Source organism: Anguilla anguilla, chromosome 2 (genome assembly GCF_013347855.1).
Source record: "Anguilla anguilla isolate fAngAng1 chromosome 2, fAngAng1.pri, whole genome shotgun sequence".
NCBI lineage: Eukaryota > Metazoa > Chordata > Actinopteri > Anguilliformes > Anguillidae > Anguilla > Anguilla anguilla.
In genome coordinates this window covers 43,496,259-43,519,783 of record NC_049202.1, presented here as the reverse complement: position 1 = coordinate 43,519,783, position 23,525 = coordinate 43,496,259, and the positions used below count along the sequence as shown (strand labels likewise).

Sequence of the window (23,525 nt, the reverse complement as noted above, 5' to 3'; positions counted from 1 at the left end):
TTTTAGTAGATATTTAAGTATGCTAGATTTGCGTGTTTGGCCAAGTTTAGTACGTGGAAAAAACTTGCTTATTATAAGCGACCTACTGAATTATCCGATGCCATCAAGTTCAAGAACAGAAAGTATGTAAACACATTGAATTGTTATGGGAGCAATCATAAAGTTCTAGATGCGAGATTAAATGTTATTTAAACACGTGATTGTTCATATTTCAACCTGTAGGTCTTCATCAGAACAGGTTTCACAGTTCACACAGGCCTGTTAAAACAGTTCACCCCATGGATTCCATGTAACTGTTGAAAAGAGCAGTGCATAGACCCATAGACCCTAGGACACAGTAGAAAACGCATAGTTGAACGTGGGGGAAAATAAACTGTCAAAATAAAACTAAACATATGTGTTCAATATGGAGCACTATGGCATAAGGAGTAATTAACCTAAGTAATGTAGTCTCCTATAAATCTTTTTATGTAAACATTGGACCAAACAGCATAGGAGCAAAGACTACGTAAAGAGATGTCTTTAGGAGAAAAATAACACTGAAAGGTTAAAAGACTACACCATGTTAATGTTCGGGTAGTTAAATCCTTCATGGATTTAAGAACAAAAAGATAGGGTTGTATGAATGAAAAATGTGAAATATGAACATCAGATTGGAACAGTCTTGAATGTATGGTAATTTGTTGCAAGAAGAAATGAAAAATTGTTGAACAGCTAACATAAGGGTAAGCAAGAGTGAGGCCATGAAATAATCGTCAGGCTGTAAAAAACTACAAATTAGGAGTGTGTGTTGGGTTAGATTTTTCTTAACCATTGCCTGTATTTTCTTGTTCAGCAGCAGGGGCATGGCAGTGTACTTTGATCACAGAATTGAGGCCCCAGAGTCAAATGGTCCCCCGTGTCAAATCGCATGGCACTCCACACATCCCGTCTTAGCGGTGGCCTCAGCCAGTTCCACAGCTGGTGGCTGCGTCGATCTTTACCTCCAGCAGGTGAATCGCGCTTCAGAAAGACCTTTGAACTGGTGATGGGAGTGCGAGGCTTTTATGAACCCCATAATGGGTGGAGCTATGACAGCCATTACTGGCTCAGTCATCGTATTCAGAGTTTCTGGCTGGGTGAACATACCATATGATGGTCAGTGCACATTGGGGTTCAAGAGTCCTCACTCTCCCAGCAGTACTTTTAGCTATCTTTCAAGTTTTGCTTGTTTTGGCTGGTATTGTATTCTGTAATTTTATTTGCATTTATCTTTGTCACTATTTGCAACCAAAGTGGCCCTTGAATAATGGAATATAATATCATGATAAATAAAATGTAAAATTATATGGATAATGGATTTTCTCTTGTGCCATAATGTCTTTGTTTCCTGGCTCCGTCACACAGGGAGAGCATGTCGCCAGCTGTCATGTGGAGCGCTCCCTCCAGCCGTCAGTGCTGCGCTGGCACCCCAGCAGGTCGACGCTGGCCGTGGGCTGGGAGTCGGGGGAGGTGCTGCTGCTGACTCACCCCGCCGGGGAGCAGAGCAGCCTGCCGGCCACTCACAGCGCCTGCGTCACCCTGCTGGACTGGAGCAGCACCGGGAGCCGCCTCGTCACGGGAGACCAGGTGCGCTCATCCCCAGGCCCCGCCCACGCTCCGCCTCTCTGTGCCCCGGAGGCCTGCCTTCCGCAGCTCAGTGCTGCTCCTCGTTCATTTGCGCTGCCTCTGTGTTTGTCTGCAGATGGGTGTTCTGGCGCTGTGGAAACTGGATCCCCGCGGGAGGGTGCAGGGCTCTTGCATTGTCAAACACGAGTACGGCAAAGCCCTCACCTACTCTGTGTTTCGACCCTTGCCCCCAGGAGAGTGAGTATCCCCCAGCGCTGTACCACCAGCAAAGGTTTCATGCACAGCAGTGCTTATTCATGAGTCATGTGCTGCAGTTCAACGCGTCACATGAAAACACATATGTGGTGAAGGCTTTCAACTTCCCTTGGCTTTCCATGAGCTTAAAGAATGTTACCATTTGAGAGAGGGCTTGGTAGTCTTTATTGTTACGCAGAACGCAGCTCTGACAAAAAAAATCAAAACTTTATAGCAAACAGCTGTTTTGCAATTCATTTCTGAGGATGAACTTGAGATAGGTAATCTCAGGATAACTCAAAGATAAGTATTATGTCAGTAATGGAAAAGTAGATAGCTAATATTACAAGTATATGAATTTAACTTACAGTATATTTTCTACTGGTAGACTGTATGCCATCTTAAGATAGTTCATACTTCTCAGTTTGGGAGAAAATATGGTGGATTCACGACTGTGCATTTGCCCTTCCTGTGTGAGAGGCGTGACTGCTCTGCTCTGCTGTGCTGTGCTGTGCACAGGGACGTGATCCAGCTGGCCCGGGCAGCGGTGAGCGGAGACGAGAACGCGCTGGACATGTTCAACTGGAGGAAGGCCGGCAAGGGGGCCTCTCTGAAGCTGGGCTCCCTGGAAGGCCTGACTTTCTTTGTCAGCACTGCTGATGGTCAGACCAACTGTCCCCCTGTGTCCTGTTTCAAAGTACCTGCTGCACAGCTGTTAATTAAGTGCAGAAATAATACTAAAAATGTGTATTACCTTCTGGTCCCTTCTGGTGTGTTATGATGGGCTGTGTGGATGAGTGAGGTGATTGCTGTAAAGCTGTGTTCCCTCTGTTCTGGTGGGATAAACTGTATGTGAATTTGTGTGTGTAAACCTGTGTTTCCTCTGTACTGGTGAGGTGAACTGTGTATGTGTGTGAGATTTGTGTGTGTGTTAACCTGTGTTCTGTCTGTACTGGTAGGGTAAACTGTATGTGAGTGAGATGTGTGCGAGTGTAAGCCTGTGTTCCCACTTTACAGGACACGTGCACTGTGTGGATGAGAAGGGCAAGAGCAGCCCTGTTTTGACTGTGGACAGCCCTGTGCAGAAGTTGCTGTACCTGGAGAAGCGAGACGTGCTGGCTGTGATCACAGAAACACTGATGCTGTCGCAGTACAGCCTTGGGCCTGAGGGGGGAGCCCAGGAGCTCATAAAGGTACCAGTGATGTCATGACACACAGTCAGGGGCTTCTGTAATACCAGCACCATACAACACATTGCATCACTAAATAACCTAACTTTCATTTAAGAAGCCATTAGTTAATTCAGCAGACTGAAATCTTTTATTGTATAGCCACACAGTTTTGGTGGGTTATTGTACTTCTGCCTTAAAGCTTGTTGTGTTATCCGTGTGTGCTACTGTGTGAGTGTGTGTGTTTGGTGTTTGCTGACAGGTGAAGCTGAGCGGGAAGAGCGGGCAGTTAGCAGACATTGCCTGGGCCAATCACGGCCTCCTCATCACTGCCACGGGGGATCAGGTCATCAGGTAGGGAAGGGCAGACAACATGGCAGCTGCTTCACTGCCAGACATGCCTCATTTTAACAGTCACCCAGGAGGCAAGCAGCACCATTTTTACAGTGTGTTTGTCAAATACTGTGACAGAAACTGACTATTGTGTCTGTGCAAGTGCTGTTGTAGACTGTGAAAATGCAGTTAACCTCTCAAAATGTAACTAATGTGGTTATATACTGAATTGTTAATATAATTTTATATATATAATCTTATGTATAATTAACAGATGAAGAGTAGTTAGGTGATTTAACCTCACATAGCCTGAGAGGAGTGGTTTGTGTCGTAGACTGTGGGACCTGGAGAGGGATGACAACTACGCGCTGTCTCTGGATGAGGGCCTGGGCTTCGAAAAGGGCGAGGCGCTCAACTGCGTGTCGTACTGCGCGGCTAAAGGTAAGCGTGACAGCCCCGAGTTGGCTGTCTGTAATACAGGAGAGATGTTTTGTTATGGCTGGACAGCACTTTTGTTATGACTGGACAGCACCTGAATTGAAGCAGTTTATTTAGGTTCTGATGTACTTTGGGCGATAGTGAGCTATGCTGGATGTGTAATTTGTCATCGGTCCCTTCGTAGACATCATCGCTGCAGGAACAGGCCGGGGCCGTATCGCCATGTGGCAGAAGGTGTCTTCCTTGAGCCTTGGGGAAGAGGCCCAGGGCCAGTGGAAACTCCAAACACCCACTGAGTTTGAAGGGAACATCACCCAGCTGCAGGTATGGGCACATTTCACTGTGAGGCATGGGTTCAGGGGGACGCATTTCACTGTGACGCATGGGTTCAGGGAGACGGACACCTTTTGGGGAGGCAGACACTTTTTAACACAGGGCTGGCCATTCACCTGGGTTACAGTGTAGTCTAATGAGTAGCAAACTGGGTTTATAACCCTATAAGGTTGTTGGTTCTATCCCCTGGTAGGGCACTGTACTGTCGTTGTATCATTGAGCTGAAGGTCGCTCTGTAAGTTGTGTGAATGTAAGTCGCTCTGGATAAGAGCATGTGCTAAATGCCAGTAATGTAATGTAATGTAATTTGGAGTACGTATGTTCTCCCTTTCTCCATGAATGAAACCTCTGACCTCTCTTCATCCTTCTTTCTTTAAATATCTCCATGGAAACTGGCTTGTGTTTGTCTGCGCTCAGTGGGGCTCCAGCCTGAACCTCTTGGCGGCCAACGGGGTGAGCACCGTGCTGATCCTCTGCGAGCACGTCATGTCCGCCCACTTCAGCCAGCAGGTGGCGGCGGTGCAGCTGACTCCCAGCCAGCTGAGCCTGCACAACTTCGGCTCGGGGAGCCAGCTCAGCCTGCGCTGCGACTCGCACGTCAAGGGCGTCTGCGTCACCAAGGTAGGACCGAGGCCCCCCCCCCCCCGCGCTCGCCCTAGGGCCCGCCGGTAGAGCGGTCCGACCCGGCCAGGGAGCTCTCGGGCAGCCTGTGACCGCCTCTCCTCCCTCTGCAGGACACCGTGGCCGTGTGGAACGGGAAGCAGGTGACCGTCTACGAATTGTCGGGAACGGCGCTGCGCAGCGCAGGTACAGCACAGCACAGCACAGCACAGCACAGAGACACTCTGCGCATTCTGATCTTACGCCTCTACACCTCCTGTGTCCCAGATTTCCGATTATAATTCTCCCGTTGACGGTCACTGTGGGTTTGCTGTGTTTGTGGTGTGTAATCCCCCGCCTCTCTCCTGATCGAACGCAGGCTCTTTCCCGTGTGAATCCCAAGCCCTTGCCATGTATGAGGAAAATATCTATACTGTAGAGCCCAACAGGGTGCAGGTCCGCACCCTACAGGTAAGTCTCCTGTACGCCCCCCCCCCCCGGCCCCTGTCCCTCATTCCCACCCCCGTTCCTCCACCAACCCTGGGCTAGAACACAACCTGCCTGTCTGAGTCAGCTGTTAGATCTTCTGGTTTTAATGACTTTCTGCTTCATTGTAACATTATGAAATGGGTCTGTTCGTGCTTGGGTCAATAGATACACTAGATACTCAACATAAGACATTAAGCCTCAGTATACGTGTGTGTGTGTGTGCGTGTGTGCGTGTGTGCGTGTGTGCGCGTGTGTGTGTGTGTGTGTGTGTGTGTGTGTGTGCATGCTCCTGAGCCCTGTTCTGTTCTCTCCTTTAGGGCACAGTGAAACAGCTCCTGGTGTTCTCTGAAGTGGAGGGGAACCCGGTTCTGTTGACCGTGTGCGGGTCCTACCTGGCAGTAGGCACGGACACTGCACACTTCAAACTCTTTGACTTATCCCGCAGGTCAGTACAGAGAGCGTACCCGTGGGCGTCCATTTTCTTTTCCTGTACAGGCAGCCGGGCAGCAGGGCTGTGTCCATCCCTAGATCCCCTATCCCTTTATTCTGCTCCTCCTCTGTGCAGGGAGGCCAAGCCGCACTGCAGCGCTAAGAACCTGAGTGAGGTCGCGTCGAACGTGGGAGCCCTGCTGTCAGTCAAGTGCAACGCCAACGGCAGCCAAATCAGCATCCTGGTCGCTCAGGTGATTAAGGAACCCGGACACAAGTACAGCCTCCTCAGCAGCCTTCCCCCGAACCCGGCCTTAATGCTCCGTCTGGCTGCGTTTCCAGGTGAGCGGGAGGCCTGACCACAAAGTCTACTTCTACGACGTGGAGATGGACACGGTGTCGCACTTTGACTTCTTCACTGGCCGACCACCGAGCGGGGTATCGCAAACAGAGGACCCGGAGAGGTAAAGACGTTGTGTTGATACACATTATAGTTCTGTACTCTGTACTGTACAGGTCACATAAACATACTGTATTTTGTATTTTTGAACTTAAATGAAATCTACTCTCGATACATCCATTACTCTAAAACCTTTCAGAACTGGACCACAGTGCTGTTGTCTCTTAGTAGTATATGTCAACTATACGTCAAAGTATTTTTCAATATATTTTTTGAATGTGAAACATTCACTTCAGTTTCTTATGGACGCAGATGGCTTGACCGGCAGCTGGTTGTGTGAAATGAGTGTAGCTTCTCGGCCTGCGTGTCTGTTGCAGTGGCCCGTCCCAGAATGCCGAGCTGCGTGGCCGCTGCCCCATCTCCCAGTTCTGGGACGAGAGCGAGCCGCGGCTGTTCGCCTGCGAGACGGTGCGGACGGCGGACCCCCGCCGCTCCTCCCTGCCTGACGGCCTGGGGGAGGTAGGAGCGAGCCCACCCTCCCTGCCTCACACCTGCGTTTCATCCTTCTGCCTTTATACACACTGAGGGCCTGATTTACTGGGGCCTTTAACGTGTAAACAACCTTTTTGCACACACAAAAACCAATAACACAGCCAATGATTGGTGCAAAACAAATGCCATGACCAATCATTGGTCATGTTACTGGTATGCTTTTTGTCCTGATTTGGAATGGCAAAACTGTATTTGCATCCTCATGCCTGTATTTGGTATGATGTCCAGGCGAGGATAGACTGGCGTACGCATCCTCCACCCCTGCTTTTCACTGCAACCTGCATCAGCTCAAGTGCACAGACATTGCATTGCAGGACTGCTCCTCGTTGAAAGCTGGTGGCTCCTCTCCCTGCAGGTGGAAGTGCTGGTGGTGTCCTTCTTCTGCACCCAGGAGCACGGGCTGCTGCTGCAGGACTCCTACCTGAAGCCGGCGGGAATGCAGGCCCTGCTGGCGCTCGACGTGCCTTTCTATTACTTCTCCTGCAAGGTAGGGCGAGGAGCGGCCGTCCCCAGCCTCCCCTGTCCCGGGCTGACCCCCTCTCCGTCACAGGTCCCTGTGTCCTCTCCCATACCACGCTCTTTATCACTGCCTCAGTCTGTCTGTTCTGTTATTTTTTGGATTTGAAAACTCTGGGGTGCTGTTTCCTTTCCATTTCACTGCTTGTGTTATTTTCTCCATTTCGTCCTCCGTTTTCTCCATTTTGCCCTCTGTCCTGGGCCTGTCTCTTGGGGGTCTGTGTTCTGGGGCGTCCTCTCTCCAGCTGCTGTTTCGGAGGGGCTCTGTCTTCCTCCCGGTTGTGAGTATCTCCCTCCGCAGGTGGGCGCTGCCGCCCCGGCCCGTCCCTCCCTCCCTCTGAGCCCAAACACCACACCGCTGCTCCCCAGCGCTTCTGTCTCACCGCACACATGCTAGTACACATGGAGCACGCAGTGTCAGCAGAAGTTTGCTAATTTAGCATTTTTGTTACGTTTCCAAAATATAAGAGGTCAGCTGCTCTTGCTTGCATTCCATTCCAACGCATTTCTGTTTGCGCAGGCTTTTATAGTTTGTAGTGTGTGGGAAAGATTGAAAGATACTGGAGCGTGGAAACCAAATAAAGATAAAAGGCTGTGCATATGCTGCTTTGCCTCACACTGGGAAATGAGCAAACCTGGCGTGAACATGTGACTGTATGACTGAAACTCTAGGATAAAATGAGATAACCTGGTGTGAACAGGTGACCATATGAGAGAAACTCCAGGCCAAACTGAGATAACCTGGTGTGAACATGTGACCATATGAGAGAAACTCCAGGCCAAACTGAGATGACCTGGTGTGAACATGTGACCGTATGACTGAAACTCCAGGCCAAACTGAGATGACCTGGTGTGAACATGTGACCGTATGACTGAAACTCCAGGCCAAACTGAGATGACCTGGTGTGAACAGGTGACCATATGAGAGAAACTCCAGGCCAAACTGAGATAACCTGGTGTGAACATGTGACCGAAACCCTAGTCTAAAATGTATATATACTTGAATCCAGTATATTGTATTACTTTGTAGTACTTTTTCTACATTCCTGTGTGGCATTGAAAACCATTTTGATGAGGTTTTCAGCTGCTTTTGTAGGCTCAAGAAGCTTTTTTCTTGTTTACGGTGTACTGTGTTTGGCCCCAGGTCTCCAGGCAATATGTTATCCGAGTATTTTATCTTTTATTTTCCCTCATATCCCAGTGTACTCATATCTCAGAACTCTAAAGTTCTGTAAACAGCCAATCCCACACAGCGAGAAATTCCCACACTAAGCCTTTTTCCAAAAGTAAGGTCAACACCTTCCTTGCCGTATAATCATATTATTTTTCTGAAGTACTTTGGGCTACAGATCAGTGTATGAAAATGTGCATTATTATTATTATTATTATTATTATTATTATTATTATAGTCAGTACATGCAGTCAGTCAGTGCTGTCCTAATTGATTGGGAAGTGCTTTGAAGATCAGTTATAACAGATGAGTTTTATTATTCCTACCTTCACTCCTGCTTCTGTGTCAGCCTGGAGAAGGAGAAGCGGACAGCGAGGAGCCTCCTGGCCCCGCCCCTGCCCCGGCCCCGCAGTCCTCTGCTCCCCCCGGCCCGCAGGCCTCAGGCCCCCCCATGGTGTCTCGCAGAGCGTTCCGAGACTTTGTGGGCCTGGAGGAATGCGACAAGCCCACCCGCGACGCCATGCTCAACTTCAGCTTCTACCTGACCATCGGAGACATGGACGAGGCCTTCAAGTCCATCAAGCTCATAAAGAGGTAACAGCGGGCGGCGATGACTCCATAGGAAACGGACTCAGAGCCGAAATGGCCGCTAGTATTTGCTCTCTGACTGAAGTGACTTGATATGTGAAACGGCAGTGGACACGTAACCTCGTGCTGTGGTGCTTTGGGCTGATTGAGGGTCAGTGAGACAGGATTGGGTGAGACAGGGTGGAGGCGGCTTGGCAACACTGGACTCAGCGGGCGGAGGGGGGGAGGGCGGTTTGAGGGGGGTTGGGACGTGCCGGGCGCCACGCGCGCTGGGCATTGTGTGCCGCTGCGCCTCTCTCTGCGCCGCTTTTCAGGACAATCCGGGGAAACATTAAGCCCGTTCAGTCGCAGCGTACGCTTCAAAGTGGGAGATGTATTTTCTGCAGAGTATTCATAGTGTGGCCTTGACTCTCCACGCACAGTCTCTGTGGGCTTTCATTGTTAAGGTAGCCAGAGCCCAGCTCCTATGCACAGACGCACTTTGTTGTAGTTTCTTTTGATGATCTCTCACTTACGACTGTCAAGCCAAAAATAGATGGAACAGAAAATGTCTTAGATTCTAAAATAGTTTCTAAGGCCTCTTTGGGCTCTCTACGATGTCATCAGAAATCATCATTTACGAACAAGCGCACACATTGCGCACGTGCACACATACACGCGCACACACGCGCTCACATGAAGACGCACACGCCCATTAGAAGCGCGCTAATAGCTTGGATATGAAATATGTTTTCCCTTGGTCACATAAATACTCGGTCACATAAATACTTGTAGATATCATTTGAGTTCTTAGCTTCTCAGGAACTTGCGCTGCCCTGTCTGGAGCATAACAGCAAGCATTTATAAAGACCTGATAAATAGTTTTCAGCTGGGGTCATAATCTTCAGCCAGGAAACATGGCGTGCGATTTCGATACCGAAGCAAGTCAGCCAAAGGGCCTGCATAAATTCTGTTTACCCGACTGCTTTATGTCTTGTTATGTCTGTGCATATTTGAGCAGAAGGATGAATCATTACCACGTATCCTTTATGCTGGGGGCTGAAGCGCGCTGTCCTGTACTTGAGGAAAAAGCAGTTTTATTAAGTCGGGTGTGTAATAAATCTCCGCGCGCTCGCCGAATGAGGCAGACGTCGGTTTGCGCCGGGTTCCGCTCGGCCGCGGGTCGGGAGGGTTCGTTGCGCCGGGACGAGAGCGAGCGTTTTCTCAAGCGTGCCGTTTCTTCACCTGGACGTTCGGGAGTTGAAAGCACTCTGAGAGCGCTGTTGAATACAGCCGTTAAAATACGGAGAGCAAGATGTAAAGGTAGCGCGTCCGGTTTAACGGAAGCTGCGGAGCTTCTGTGGTTCTGAAGGCGGCCGTAATACAGTTCCCGGCCGACGGCTATTTTTATCGGCGGGACAGACGCGGGAGGCATTGTGCCGGATTCCCGAAAGCCCCTGCGTGCTGTCTGACACGGCGTCTTTGTGTGGCCCCGTTCCCGGGGAAGTGGCCCGCAGACAACAAAAAGACATTTTTTTTTTTTATAAAGGTTTATCGGCCTCAGACACATCCCTTTATCTTGCGGCCGCGAGCCGTGCGAACAGAGCTGGACCCTCTCTGCCGTCTCCCGATTAGGAATGTGGATTCTGCGGCCAAAAAAATCGATCGACGGGCATGCGGCGATTAGAGCGCCGTAATAACCGTAACCGCGGTGATGGTGTATTCCTCTGCGCGGTTCGGCTGATGGTGAATGTGCCGGTGCCGGAGCCGGGCAAGATCGCATTTACTGACGCTGTTACTGACGCCGTGCGAAGCTGGAACGGCAGAAGCTGTTTCGCCTCAAATGAACATCCCCTGAATCAGATGGTGATGGATTTTCTGGACTCTTTCTGGATCCATCTAGTAGTCAATGCTCAAAATGAGCTGTGCTTCTTTGGGTGAATGCTTATTTAAGGATATTTCACTCCCGTTATATTTCAGAAAATTATCAACAGCAAGAAGCCTTTTCTAAACCCTACATTTTCAAACTTTTCTAGATAGTTTAATGCATGTCTGTAATGAACTATTGTAATGTCAGAACTGAAAATTAAATTTTTATACACATTTGCTGTCAGTGGCAGAATATTTAATAATTATTCCCCTGTATGTAATTTCTCATTTGGACTCATAAATTATGGTGTTCATATAATGGCTGTGCCACCTGCACAAAAAACTGTAGTGCATGTGTTACGCCCGCTTGTGAGCCAGGTGAGAGGCGTACCCCTAACAGAGAACAGCTGGTAGCCCGTGGGCATCTGCCATATCTTTGGAAGGAGGCAATAGAGTGGAAACCAAAGCGACCCGAGCTAACTTAAACCCGCCCTGCCCCTGGCCAGACCAATCAAACAGCGTCCCACTGCTTTGGACAGCCATTCATAGCTTGTTCATTTACTGCCTGAGCCAGTCAGGATCCGCTGTGTTAGTTCTGGTTTGAATTTGCTAACTTTACGCAGTGGAGCCCGTGGAACGCCGTACAGAGCCCTGCGTGCGATACCTAGGCGAGCAGTGCTGTGCAGCGCGCTGCCCCCAGAGCAGCGTGTGCGATGAGTTCATTCACTCGGGCCTCCTGTGGCATTTCCTTTCATTGAGCACGTCCTTGACTCGCGGACGAGCCGGAACTGCAGCTAACCGAGGGGTTATCAGAAGTCTCAAATACAAACGACTTCGCTTATTACTTTTCCTCTACGATTGTTCCCAGGTCACGTAATTATAGGCCGCTTCCTTTGGCAAACAAGCCCAAACAGTATGTATTCCCTAGGAACCCGGAGGTAAATTGACAAATCCAAACAATATGTACTCCCTAGAAACACGGACGTAAAATGACAAATCCAAACAATATGCGTTCCCTAGAAACACGGAGGTAAAAGGACAAACTAGAACACGATGTATTCTCTAGAAACGCATAATGTTTACTGCCCAGGGGTGGCCAAAGCAGCTACCAGTTATTGGGTTCATAGTTTCTGCATGTTGTGTCCATGGTCAATCAGACCTAATAACTAACAGGATGGGCTACTCAAGGTCAGCTTGAGTTCGTTCTTAAATGAAGGAAGGCAACAGAGGAAACGGGTCAGTTGAGTTACATGGTTACAGTTGAACAAACCACAGTAAATGCAACAGACAGATTGAGATTTCATGTCAGGTTTCTGTTGTATGTTTGATTCTACAGGTTTGACTCCCATATGTAGCTGTATATTCTTAGCTGCACATGAGAGTCATTTCTGTCGAAAGAGAAACTGAGCACAGGTAATCTGAATCCCCACCTTTTTAGATTTGATCTTGGCCATCATTTCAAATCCTCAATGTTCAGACATTTAGCGTATTGGTCAAGAAACTTTTAATGTTGGTGACTTATACAAATATGTTCATACAATTATTATATCTGTATTATTTATTATTTTAATTTATTTTCTTTTGTCACAGCGGAATTTCTGCACCAAGTAGTATGTAGTATGATATAACAGCAATTAATACAACCATACTGAATTAAATTAAGTACATGTACCACAAGCGAGCAGATTATCTAAAGGAGCACATCCATACTAATGTGAGTTCATCTTAGTGTTGCTTTAGACCTGTCTCCTCGGCCTTTCTTCCTTGGAAATCTCAGACAATATGTGGGAAATAACCTTGAGATAGACTGTCCAGAATGTTGGGCTTTTATCTATCTTTAATTAATTTGCCTGTTTTGAAAAATATTTTGCAATGAAAAACTGTGGGGAATTACCCCATTCTTCCATTAATGCTAATTCAGGGATCTTAAATCTCAATTCTTTTCAATATAAAAAATAATAATAACACTGCAAGAAATATGTTAAAATAAGTGCACATCGAACGAAACGTCAAGATCCAGCTTGATCTTTTTTCAGTAGAACCATTAGGGGTGGAGGGAACATTTGGCTTGGAAAATTTAGAGAAACTTAGAGAAAAACAGCACCAAGTCTTACTGGACAAAGCTGTCGGACTTCATGCATGTCTCCAGTAGACCAACTTAAATTTAGAAGTTTAAAAGGGACCTGATCAAAGTGTGAGCATAGAAAGGCCTTGCTTTTTGAGGTCATGGGTACTTCCAGAATTTGAGTTTTGAGCGTCAGAACTGTCCGTAATTGGGTTACTCTGAGTTTGCAAGCGGATGGTCCATTAGAACAACAGAACGTCCATTCCTCTGATGTGCATACAGCCATGAACCAATCCACCAACCCCCCCCCCCCCCCCCCCCACCCCCACCACACACACGGGTATTTAGGAAAGCACAGCAGCAATAGGAGTTGGTTAAAGGAAAGAAAATGGCCCCTAATGTCTTTGCTCCTCCCCCTAATGTCTTTGCTCCTCCCCCAGCGCAGTCTTCTCTGAGCGCTGTGTCCCGCCCGGGGGAGGAGACTGGGGCTCAGCAGGGCGATTCCACATAGTCATTGTCGAGGCGCGGGTGGAAGGGCGTGGTGAGCGAGCTGCTGATGACGATGACGCGCGGGGCCAGGCAGTCGTCGCGCCTGTGCAGAATGTTCCAGATCAGCATGGCGGCCGCCAGCGTGGCCAGCAGGCAGGCCGCAATGTTCACGTAGCAGGAGTAGGACAGGTACGTGTACGGTCCGATCCGCGAGAACGTCACCAGCCCGATGACCAGCACGAAGCCTGCAAAGGGAAGTAAGAGCGCTAAGTGGATGGCTGAGAGAGTGTTTAGTACAGGAAGTACACTCACAATGATGCCCAACACCACTGTGCCGCATCATTTCAAGATCAATTATCCTTCATATTCCTTTCATATTTGTTTACCACATTTTCCTCAAAGTAGCCCTTTGAAGAATTAATGCACCCCAAATCCTGATGCTGCTGTTTGTTTTGTTATACACAGACCATCTACTTTAAGTTGTCGGTTCTTTTTCACAAGAAGTCACATGGTCAGTTTCCTTTTCAGCCTCATGCCTCTGAAATCGTGTTGCCCAGTTTCCCTGAGTTGTTTAGCCTACCTTCTCAGCGGGATGTGATTCAATGAAGAGGAACAGGCCCTTTTTGTACCATGTACATTGACAAAAGCTTTCAGAAAACGGCTGTATTTTCATTTTTTATTTTTTAAACTTTGTAACCGGTAACCAGTGAACATTAAGAGGGCAAGGGCTTGTATGTGTTAATTTACAAGTCTGTCTTCTGCAATACCTGAGGTAGTGATTTTGAAGGGAAAAGGTACATTGCAGCAGTACCAGTAACATTGGTTGAAAGCTAAGCTTAGCATTTACAGGCAACCATCTGTAAGTGGGCCTTGCTGAAAGGAACCATGAATATTTAACCATGAATGATGTCCAGCACAGGGATTTAAATTAGCTAAAATAATTACCTTTGCACCAGAATTGTTTCATTTATTTGTTTGTTCGAAGTTGTACCTTAAAGACTACCACTTCCTGCTGCCTCAGATTGTACAGAAGCTAAGCTTTCTTTGAAGAGTTCATTCCTAGTTCTAGAAAAGCATATGATTTAAGCTCCCTTGCAGTCAAGCTGTGATGAAAATGGTTTAACATTAGTCTGAATGAAATACATGCAGACTTTGGGAACAAGGCTGTGTTTGGTTTCAGCCGTAACTTGCACTGAATCAGTGCTGTTTATTTTAATGTTGAAAATCCCTCACTGTGGAGTGTTTATTCCTCGTGAGTCTTTTGAGATTAGACCCGCTCAGGGTTGGAGGAGCATTGTTAATGGAAGGAACCTCCCAAGGAGGGTGCAGGTATATTTGTGGAGAGCCCGTTGCTGAAAGTTAGAGACAGGAGGATCACTCACTGGCCCGACAGCAGGAAATGGGAGCACAGCTTCCTCCAGGGCCCAAAATAAACTCCCATTTATTTCGCCAAATAGTTTCCCTTCACAGGCCCTCTGCCTGAACCTTCAGCGGGGAAGCTGCAGTGTGTGTTAAAGGCCTGAAGAGATTACCTGCCTTTACAGAGTAGAGCTGGACCAGCTGCCAGTCAGCTACAGCTACAGTCTGCCATCTGAATTAAAGAGGGTATTAGATTGACTCTGTGGAATCACATATTTGAACTGATATCTCATGTTTAGTTTCCATTTGTAGGAATTTTTTTCACTTGGAATTCTGTAGTATATGGCTGTTTTTTTTTTTTTACTGCTTGTCATGTTCTTGTTCTATTCTTTCTGTTTATATTTCTACCTTCCTTTTTTAACTGTAATTAGTGTCCGCAAATAAAAGAACTTTACCGGGAACTGGGCATGTAACACTTCCCAAGTTCATATTTAAAGTTTGAACAATGGAATAAACAACGGAACCAGAAATATATATTGGAAGAAGAGGATGTGAGTGTATTAGGATATGAATCAGTTTGTTTCCTGAAATAGAGTCGCCGGCGGGCGTGTTGTATTTAGGGTTATTTTAAAGAGCCTGCTTGTCCGCGTCTGCCTCCTTTTCAAAGAAAAATAAAAAGCCCACCCTAAACTGTTGGCTGGGCTCAGACAGTGAGCTGTGTGAAAGGCTTTATTTTGGCACAGTGGAATCTCCCTGGCTTCATTCATTCTCTTTAAGTCTTTCCATCTTTCCTTCCTTCCTGTCCTCACGCCCTTTTTTTAAGGTGATCAGCCAGTGGAAGCTCTCTATCAGACAGCCAGATTATAGGCTCCAGAGCAGAGCCTCCGTCTTCACAGGCTGTCAGAGAGAGCGTCCTCACCCTGTGTTTGCACCCGGAGCCCTTCGCCTAATGGGATTGGCACGGTTCCTCGAATTCCTCTATTAATTAGTCAGGCCCGGCCTGTCGTAAACAGCTCCGTGTTTTCTCTTTCTTCCCTTGTAGAAGAAGCGGACGCTTCTTGGTGCGCATTGTTAATTTGCAGAATGCCGTTCCCCGTTGAGATTGGAGGCACAATAGTCAAGGCCGGAGCCAGGACGGGTGCCAGCGGTGCCAGCCGCGTTTCCTCTCTGAAGTGCGGGCGGAATGTTCGCCGCGGCCGCGGGCCTCCGCGCGGCGTGCAAAAACATCCACCGCGATCCCTGACCCCCGACCCCGGCGCTCATCCGTCCTGTCCCGCTTAAGCGCCTCCTGCGCTGTTTTCGCCCGAGATGAAAGAATTTGAATTCGGCGACATGAGCATTTCGACAACGTTTTTGCCATTTCCTCTCCTCTCTTTCCTCAGCAGCTTTGCTATGGCAAAAATGCTCCCGCATCAGTGATTCACCTTTTGCCCGGATGGACCATTGAAACACAACGCCGCACACAATTGACATTGTTATCCAAGCAGAAGCATGCGATTTGCTGTGGTTTTGGCACTCCAGAAAATGAAAACAAAACGTGCCTGACACCCAACCTGGATAACAATAACTCCTTTCATTGCTGAGACCCATTCACTTTTTTCCTGCTAGATGAAGGAGCATTGAATCACTCAATAATGCAATTTACCTCCAGACCATCAAGTTTGCCTACTGTCTGGATTAAAATCCTTCATACTGTACATTTTTGTTTCTTGAGTATTTTAGTGTTCTTGGTTGTTTCATAGAGGTCAGGAGTTTTCAACCTTTTCTGATGCAGGGACCTCCTCCAAGGCATCCTGGACACCCATTATAAGTTAAAAAGGGTTATATTTAAAGAAAAGGTTTTCGTATTTTTAAAATGTTTTTCCGAATCTATTTATAGCTATTTCATATCAAGTCTGACCAGGTGCCGCCTTCTGTACCTTCAAGGACCCCCCTGTAGACAACCCATATAGATATTTTCTGGCGGACCACTAACAGTAACAATACTGCAAACTAGAAGTGATAAAAAGAGATGCGGTAGCTATGTCTTACATCTTATTTATCATTTATTTTGCATAGATATGGAGGTGTTGCTGTTTGAACAGGTTAAACTAGTATCGTATTGCAGCTCTGTAGGTGAACTATAATGGCAAATATTTTATATGAGCAATAAGTATACAGTGCCATTTAGAATGGTCTGTACATTCAGGCAGGTAATTATTTAGTAGCAGCAGTTTATATAGCAATAGTTATATTAGATTAGAATTATTGATCAGTATCGCTGCCTCTTTAGCATTTGCCGTTATTGGAAATGTATAAATATGAAATCACAACATCCGGTAAGTGCAGGTTCTGTTAATATGGAATATACAGTAGTCTAATACAGCAGGCGTGGAAGGGCAGGGTAGGTCAGTGGTTGTGCTAGCCCATGGAATGTTGTGTCTGGAATGTAGGACATTTCAAAATCTGTTTCACATCAATTCACGTGCGCATTCATAAAATAATAACTATTTTTGCCATAACATGCCAACTCACATAAGTTATGTCGTTCATAATTATGACTATTGTAACAAAGGCGGAATGGGATTACCGGGATGAAAAAAGCTACAAATAATGTTTTGGGGTTCTTACTAGTCCACGCATGTTAATATAATTTTTTTTAAACCCTAGGAGCGACTTCTGTTTTAATTTAATCATGCTGCGCAAGCTAGCTACTGCGTTACATCTCATTTTCAACTGTTCATTCAAATTAAGCGCTTTCTCTTTGAATCTCACAGTGCTGCCAGCGTCTACGTAAATATTATGATCAATAAGCAACACAAATGTCAGACACCGAAAGACCCTTGGCTCAAAGAAACAGGAGTAATTATTGTGGTTCAAGTCTGGGTCAACGTCTGCTGTAATCTTAAATAAAAAAACCTTGGAATATCTGTGTTTATAGAAAGCAGTGTTTTTTCCCCCTGTGTTTTGACTCTTTTTTCTGCATGAAAAACAATCCTGCATTGACCCGACTACTGGGGCATGTTAGGGTAGCTAGTGAATATTACGTATGGTAGAGAATGACAGCCTCTCTCTCAGTAGAACATTGTAAAATATATCATAGCAGAATAGTTTAGTAGGTCATTGTCAAGAGATTAGCTGTTGTAGGTTAAAAAGATTGCATTCCCTGAAAAGGTAGAAAATGTGGGTTGATAGCAGTATGGTAGACATTTTGTTTTAGGGAAAGTATAGGGGGACAGGTATATCATGAATATTAACAGTTCAGTAGAATTTATGCATCTACAGCTCTTGTTTGATAGGAGTAGTGTGGAATCTGGTTGAGGTACTGTTGAGGTATGAATGCTTATATGAGAAGTTGTGAATGAAAGGTTGACAGGAAATTGCTTGTTTAAATGTAAACTACTAAAAGCAGAGAGCTGTGCATTTTTGGTTTAATTTTAGTTTGCTTGGTGTTTTTCCCGATTAAATTTCCATTGACCAGATTTTCTGTAATGTGTACTGTAACAATAGTTTGGCTCGACTGAGGCTTTATTTAATCGCTGAATGGGTGTATCCCGTTTCAGGATTCCTGATAACTCCACACCCGAACACTGTGCGTGCAGAGAGAGCTTGCGTTTTATCTAATGTCGTGAAGGGACACTTTTTTTTCCTGATGTGTTCCTGGACGATTTGTAAACAGGAGTATAAAAGACAGGCCTGCTTATCTGGACAGCAGCAGTTCCCACCCCACAGTGATCTGTGAGCGGAGGTCTTTTCTAACACCCAGCGACACCCCCCCCCACCCCCCACCCACCCCCTCTCTCTCTCTCTCTGTCTCTATCCTAGCTTCCCCACTCTCGGTTTGCATAACAGGTAGTAACAGACATTTCCTCGTCCTGAGCAGGGATATCCTGGCGCCCAGCAGTCGCTCCCCGTGCTTAGAGCCGCTCCTGCCCACCGGCCTGCACGCGGGCTAAAATTAGCCGGCCGCCGCGCAGTGCCACAATGGCGCAGGCCCGGTCGCAAACAACAAGCCGAAACAGACAGCGCGTCACGCTTCCTCACGAGGGGCACTGGGACAGGCGCTGCCTCGGACAGGGCCCCGCGCACCAGCGGGGGCCACGTGGGCCTCCATTTATCGTCTTTCCCCTGCGGGTTTGCTCCTGGTCCTCCTCTGCTTTTAGGACTCTCCAAGAAAAACTGGGTCCTTATCTCATTAGGGTCAGATGGTCTGCCTTTAAAGTTTTTTTTTTTTGTCTTGCTTCTCACCGCTTTCTTTTTTATTGATTTTGTTCAAGGTAATTTGTGAGTGTTCTTCCCTCAGCGAAATCCTCAAAGGTCCATTTGGAGACTTAGTGGAGACAGAGGCTCCTAGAGCAGGAAGCTGTGGTGCTGTATATTGATTGTTATTTACAGTAAAATAAGCAGTTTTTTTTTTACTGCCGTCATAGTTACAGTAGCCATGCAGTGAACATCTCTTTTCTTAGTATAGTTATACATTTCTCTGGGAAACAGTGGAGGTGCTGAACTCTGGGTTTGGAGCATGCCTGGTCAAGGCAGAATTTAGCAAATGCTATATCCGCCATCTCAATAATTACTACATTGGCAGAAATTCGTATTTGATTTATATAAAGCTATCCTACTCCTTACGGCAACATATTCAGAGTATTGTGACCTAATTTCCTGTAATCGCTGCAGTTTCTTTTTTAGAAATATTTAAATTTCAGCTAGGTTTTGTACTCAGATTTGGCTAAAACGTACGACCGTGCTGTTAACTAGCAATGCCATCGTGCTAATTCAGTTTTATGGCTATTTGCATGGGCCATCCACCTGCCCCAACGGTGTTTAAAAGTTTATAGTGTTTGTCGATTTTTTAAGATTCATAACATCTGAGGAATTTTCAAACCTTAGTTTGACTATGTTAATCGCATTTCCTCCTAAATTCTTGTTACACTAAAACGGACATGGACAGCACGAAAAGTAACCTATTTAAGCATCAATCAATGGAAAACGTGCTATCCTTTCACATGTACATTTGTATTGTTTTTGCAGATATTTGGTAAGATTCAATATGATGAGGGTGGCAGTGTAATATAATGGGTAAGGAACTGGTCTTGTGACCTGAAGGTCTCAGGTTCGATTCCTCGTTGTACCCTTGAGCACGGTACTTAACCTGCATTGCTATATATCCAGCTGTATAAATGGATGCAGTATAAATGCTATTTTAAAAGTAGTTAAAGTCGCTCTGAATAGGAGCGTCTGCTAAATGCCTGCAATGTAGTGAGTGTTTCCCTTCTGACCTGCCTTGCACAAATCCCGGGGCTGAGGGTCACAGGGCACGGCTGCAGTCTGCATCGCTGCCGTTAGCCGCGAGCGGCTCTGTGATGGGCGCTTTAAGCAGCCCCCGGAGTGCGTGACTGCATGGGAGCGGCCCGCCCGAGCCGGCCGAGGGGAAAGAGGTGCGGACGCGCGAGCGCTCACTCACTGGCCAGCTGGAAGAGCGCTGCGATGGCTTCCTCCCACCACTGGGAATCCTGGGTAATGAAGGGCAGCTCCACCAGCCCCAGCAGGAAGATGAGCTGGCCAGCAGTCAGGGCCACCGTGGCCAGCAGGTTACAGGCCCGCATCATGTCAAACTGCACTGGGGGGGGGGGGGGGGAGAGAGAGACGTTAGAGCGGGACCAGCAGCACACACGTGTCACCTGGATTTACTGCACGCTCGTAGTTAAAAGGCTTCTAATTGCGACTTTTTACACATTGTTTCCCTGATCATCCTGTACGTGTATTCAGAGGTTCCGTTCCTCGTGTTAAACATTTCTCATTTATTTAATAATCGATATTGACGGCGCTAATAAAATGACACCTGGCATTTTCACTGGGTTGACAATAATAACGCATTCAGTTTAATGAAGACGTTTTTTTCCATCAAAACATATAATCTTAAATTTTTGAATAAAACATAGTGTTTTTTAAATATTCTTGCTTACCACAGATGTGTACAGTTGTTATGCATGCTAAGAATTCCGCAAAACCTGAAATTGATTTTTTACTGCCTGGCATTGAAAAGTATAGAGTGAAACAGGCTTCTTAGTTACTATTCAGTTGAGTATTTCAGTATTTTTTTAGCATTCATAGCAAATTGCAAGAGTATTTTTCACATTTTCCTGCTCTGAAATGTTTTTGAGTGTTTTGTGCTTAGTGACAGCAGGTAGCAGAAAAGTGTGCAGAATCAGAGGGTCTGAGGGTGCGGACTGTATTGCCGTTTACTCTTGGAACTCATACTGTTTAGCATTTAGTACCCAAGCATTCATACTGACTACACGTTCTTTTACTCGCATTACTAGTCTGGGTTCCATTGAACAGTGTACTAGCACACATTTTGAGCTGCAGCGTTACCCATGTCCATGTATCAGTTGCGCATCAGTGAAAGACAGAGGGTGTCCTCAGTCAGGGCTGTACGCTAACATTTTTTCCAAGTAGCACATGTGCTCCGAAGTTGAACATTTTAGGAGCACACTAATACATCCCAGTTAATCGATGGGCTCCTAAATTATTTTTCCAGTTAGCACGCCATGTTTCAGGAGCAAATGCTCCTTAAATGAGATCACCGTAGAGCCCTGCCCTCAGGCATTGTCTCCTGGATGCTTTGCAGCCAATAACCATAATATCAAAACAAGGAAGCCAGTACCATATACTACAGTATCATGACAAGAGTCACAGTGTTTTTACCAACACATTTTGCAAGTCCCCGTTAATATTTGCCTGAACTGTCTGAATGTGGGAAGGTGTAGCGAGACGTTTCACCTCATATAAACTCATCATTGGTCACAATCTAAAAATACAGCCTCACAGTACCAACAGTAATACCAGTCAGGTTTGATGAAATATCGAATCGCGTGTGATGGAGTTGGGATATTAGAGAGGGTGTAAGGAATGCTCCCCTCCTCTCGTGTCACTCACGCTTGACGGTGCTGCGGGACTCCTGGCGCCCGGCGATCTCCGAGCCCCAGCCCACAGCCTCGCAGTGTGGCTGCGGGGTCTGACCGTGCCTCCCTCCGCCACCGCCGCCGCCGGCCTCCTCGCGCCCGCGCTCGCACGTCCTCCACAGCCCCACGCTGCGCTTGCGCCCGTCCTCCAGCGCCTGCAGCACCCAGCTGGGCGTGAACGCCGCCACGTTGTTGAGCGCCAGGGACAGCAGGGCCACCGCCACCGCCGCGGTCACCAGCCGCTGCGCCGCCATGCGCCCGGCCCCCCAGCCGCGCTCCCCCCGGCCCAGGCTGCCTCTGCTCGCCCCTGCCCCTGCCCCCTCCTCCTCCCCCCGCTCCTCCTCCTCCACCGCTGCCGGAGCGGCCGACGCTCGGGTGAAACTCTAAAGATGGCAGTCTCAGCTAGAGGACATCTCCGTTCATTCTCTGCCGGGGGTCTCCTCTGGCGTCTTTAGCCCTCCTCTTCGGACTGGGGCGGGTTTATCCAGCAGGCAGATAGGTCCATTCCCCTGGCTTCGAGCAGTCGCCGCTCTGGCTCCCTCTCCTCTCCTCTCCTCCGCTCCACTCCTCTCCTCTCTTCTCTGGCTGCTCGGCTGGGCTGCTTCAGAGACAGGCAACGCGGGACAGCACACACTCTCTCTCTTCTGACTCTCCCGTTCTTCTCCCGCTCTGTGCGGAGGACAGGAGCCGTGTGTGCCCGAGGAGCTCCTGCGCTGTCAGTACTCCGTACTCTCTCACCACTCCCTCAGTGCTCCCTCTGTATTCTGTCAGTGCTCGGTCAGTACTTCATCAGTACTCCTTCAGCACTCCATCGGTTCTCCCTCAAAACTCTGTCAGTACTCCCCGGCGCGACTGAGCTCCAGGCACAGCACAGGGCTCTCTGTCTGTGGCTGCAGCGCTCCTGGGTAGAGCAATCCCTCACTCGGCGTACGTGTGGTGTGTGCGGTGCGTGCGGTGCGTGTGCGTGCGCGCTCTGAGGAGGAAAGCGCAGAGGATGGCGAGTGTTCGGGAAAGTGTAAGGGCGTGCTCTCGCTCCCTCTCCCTCTCTCTCTCTCTCTCTCTCTCTCTCTCGCTGCGACAAACACTCTGCTCCCGCTGTCAGCCAGCAACAGGATGCATTTCCTGAGAGGAAAAGGACCAGTGGGGTGGGTGGGGGGTGTGGGGGGATGACAGATTTCAGATACACCCCCCCCCCTGTCCCCACATGTCCCTCTCTCGCTGTCCAGTCCTTTAATCCCTGTCCTGTGCGCTGAAGATACGGCAGAATGGAGCTGGAGCCTGACCGCGGTGCCTTCTGTGTGAGCTGTAGCAGGGCTCCCAGTGCCTTGTGCCCCCACGATGTGCTGATGGAGACGGGCTGGGGCCCGGGGCCCGGGGCCCAGGGCCAGGGCTGCCCCACTCTGCCCCTCCCCGCCAGTCCCAGGGCCCCTAAAGATTTAGGGGAATTTCCTGCTGCTTGGAAACAGCACCACGTTTGTATCTGGTTGAGAAGAGGGAGGGGGTTGGGGGGGGGTGAATAAAACGAAGCACATATGGAATTAGGGACTGGCGGTAGTTCAGGGGGGTAAAGGAGAACGGCGTTTGAAGGAGTACAGGCCCGTGTTTCTGTGCCCGCTCCCATGCCGCCACCCCCCCCCCCCCCCCTTCCGTGGCTCTTCCTCGTCTGCACCAGGTCCTCTGGCTCTTCCCACTGCAGGCATTTGCCTCCAGTTAGAATGACCATCCCCACAGAGCTTTACCTTCCGTTTCATTCTATCAATGTGATGACATTTTCAAATCAATTCAAACCAAACTTTATTTATATAGCATATTTCTTTTAATACGTGAAGTTCAATGTGCTTTACAATTAAAAACATAATAAAATGAAATTTAAATAAAATAAACATAAATAAAATGGAAAGATAATATTTTTAAAAATAATTAACAGTTCTAAAATAATAATAAAATCACGAAGGCATAC

The 23,525-nt window shown here is 47.7% G+C and overlaps 2 protein-coding genes across 4 annotated transcripts in view; one reads left to right on the top strand and one right to left on the bottom strand.

The window, feature by feature from the left end:
* The window catches only part of LOC118218280 (intraflagellar transport protein 140 homolog), a 31,441-nt gene that overhangs the window by 911 nt on the left and 7,005 nt on the right, over window positions 1-23,525 (top strand). The window contains exons 2-18 of one of the 2 annotated variants that reach the window (XM_035400851.1): window positions 839-992; window positions 1,387-1,608; window positions 1,724-1,845; window positions 2,362-2,504; window positions 2,860-3,035; window positions 3,274-3,365; window positions 3,679-3,785; window positions 3,967-4,106; window positions 4,533-4,736; window positions 4,850-4,922; window positions 5,095-5,186; window positions 5,522-5,649; window positions 5,770-5,887; window positions 5,976-6,097; window positions 6,411-6,552; window positions 6,941-7,072; window positions 8,622-8,866. In XM_035400851.1, the coding sequence (XP_035256742.1) occupies window positions 846-992; window positions 1,387-1,608; window positions 1,724-1,845; window positions 2,362-2,504; window positions 2,860-3,035; window positions 3,274-3,365; window positions 3,679-3,785; window positions 3,967-4,106; window positions 4,533-4,736; window positions 4,850-4,922; window positions 5,095-5,186; window positions 5,522-5,649; window positions 5,770-5,887; window positions 5,976-6,097; window positions 6,411-6,552; window positions 6,941-7,072; window positions 8,622-8,866 (2,405 nt within the window). In that variant the 5' untranslated portion in view covers window positions 839-845. Of the gene's footprint in view, window positions 1-835; window positions 993-1,386; window positions 1,609-1,723; window positions 1,846-2,361; window positions 2,505-2,859; window positions 3,036-3,273; window positions 3,366-3,678; window positions 3,786-3,966; window positions 4,107-4,532; window positions 4,737-4,849; window positions 4,923-5,094; window positions 5,187-5,521; window positions 5,650-5,769; window positions 5,888-5,975; window positions 6,098-6,410; window positions 6,553-6,940; window positions 7,073-8,621; window positions 8,867-23,525 lie in introns of both variants that reach the window. The other variant, XM_035400859.1, reaches the window with a different exon arrangement.
* On the bottom strand, window positions 12,196-21,854 carry tmem204 (transmembrane protein 204). Of its 2 annotated transcripts, XM_035400943.1 has the most exons (4): window positions 21,655-21,854; window positions 21,540-21,618; window positions 20,065-20,220; window positions 12,196-13,507 (listed from the first exon to the last, which is right to left on the bottom strand). In XM_035400943.1, the coding sequence occupies exons 1-4, from the start codon at window positions 21,817-21,819 to the stop codon at window positions 13,263-13,265; spliced, it is 645 nt and encodes a 214-aa protein (XP_035256834.1). In that variant the 5' UTR covers window positions 21,820-21,854; the 3' UTR covers window positions 12,196-13,262. The 2 variants fall into 2 exon arrangements, with proteins under 2 accessions (XP_035256834.1, XP_035256825.1); XM_035400934.1 differs by having other exon boundaries at window positions 21,540-21,853.

What these genes read in the sequence shown, in the direction of transcription:
- tmem204 (XM_035400934.1), bottom strand. Translation starts at nt 21,819, where the DNA reads ATGGCGGCGCAGCGGCTGGTGACCGCGGCGGTGGCGGTGGCCCTGCTG. An exon ending in GTCCCGCAGCACCGTCAAGC is followed by an intron (nt 20,221 to 21,539) that starts GTGAGTGACACG and finishes CCCCCCCCCCAG; the next exon opens with TGCAGTTTGACATGATGCGG. An exon ending in AGCGCTCTTCCAGCTGGCCA is followed by an intron (nt 13,508 to 20,064) that starts GTGAGTGAGCGC and finishes TTCCCTTTGCAG; the next exon opens with GCTTCGTGCTGGTCATCGGG.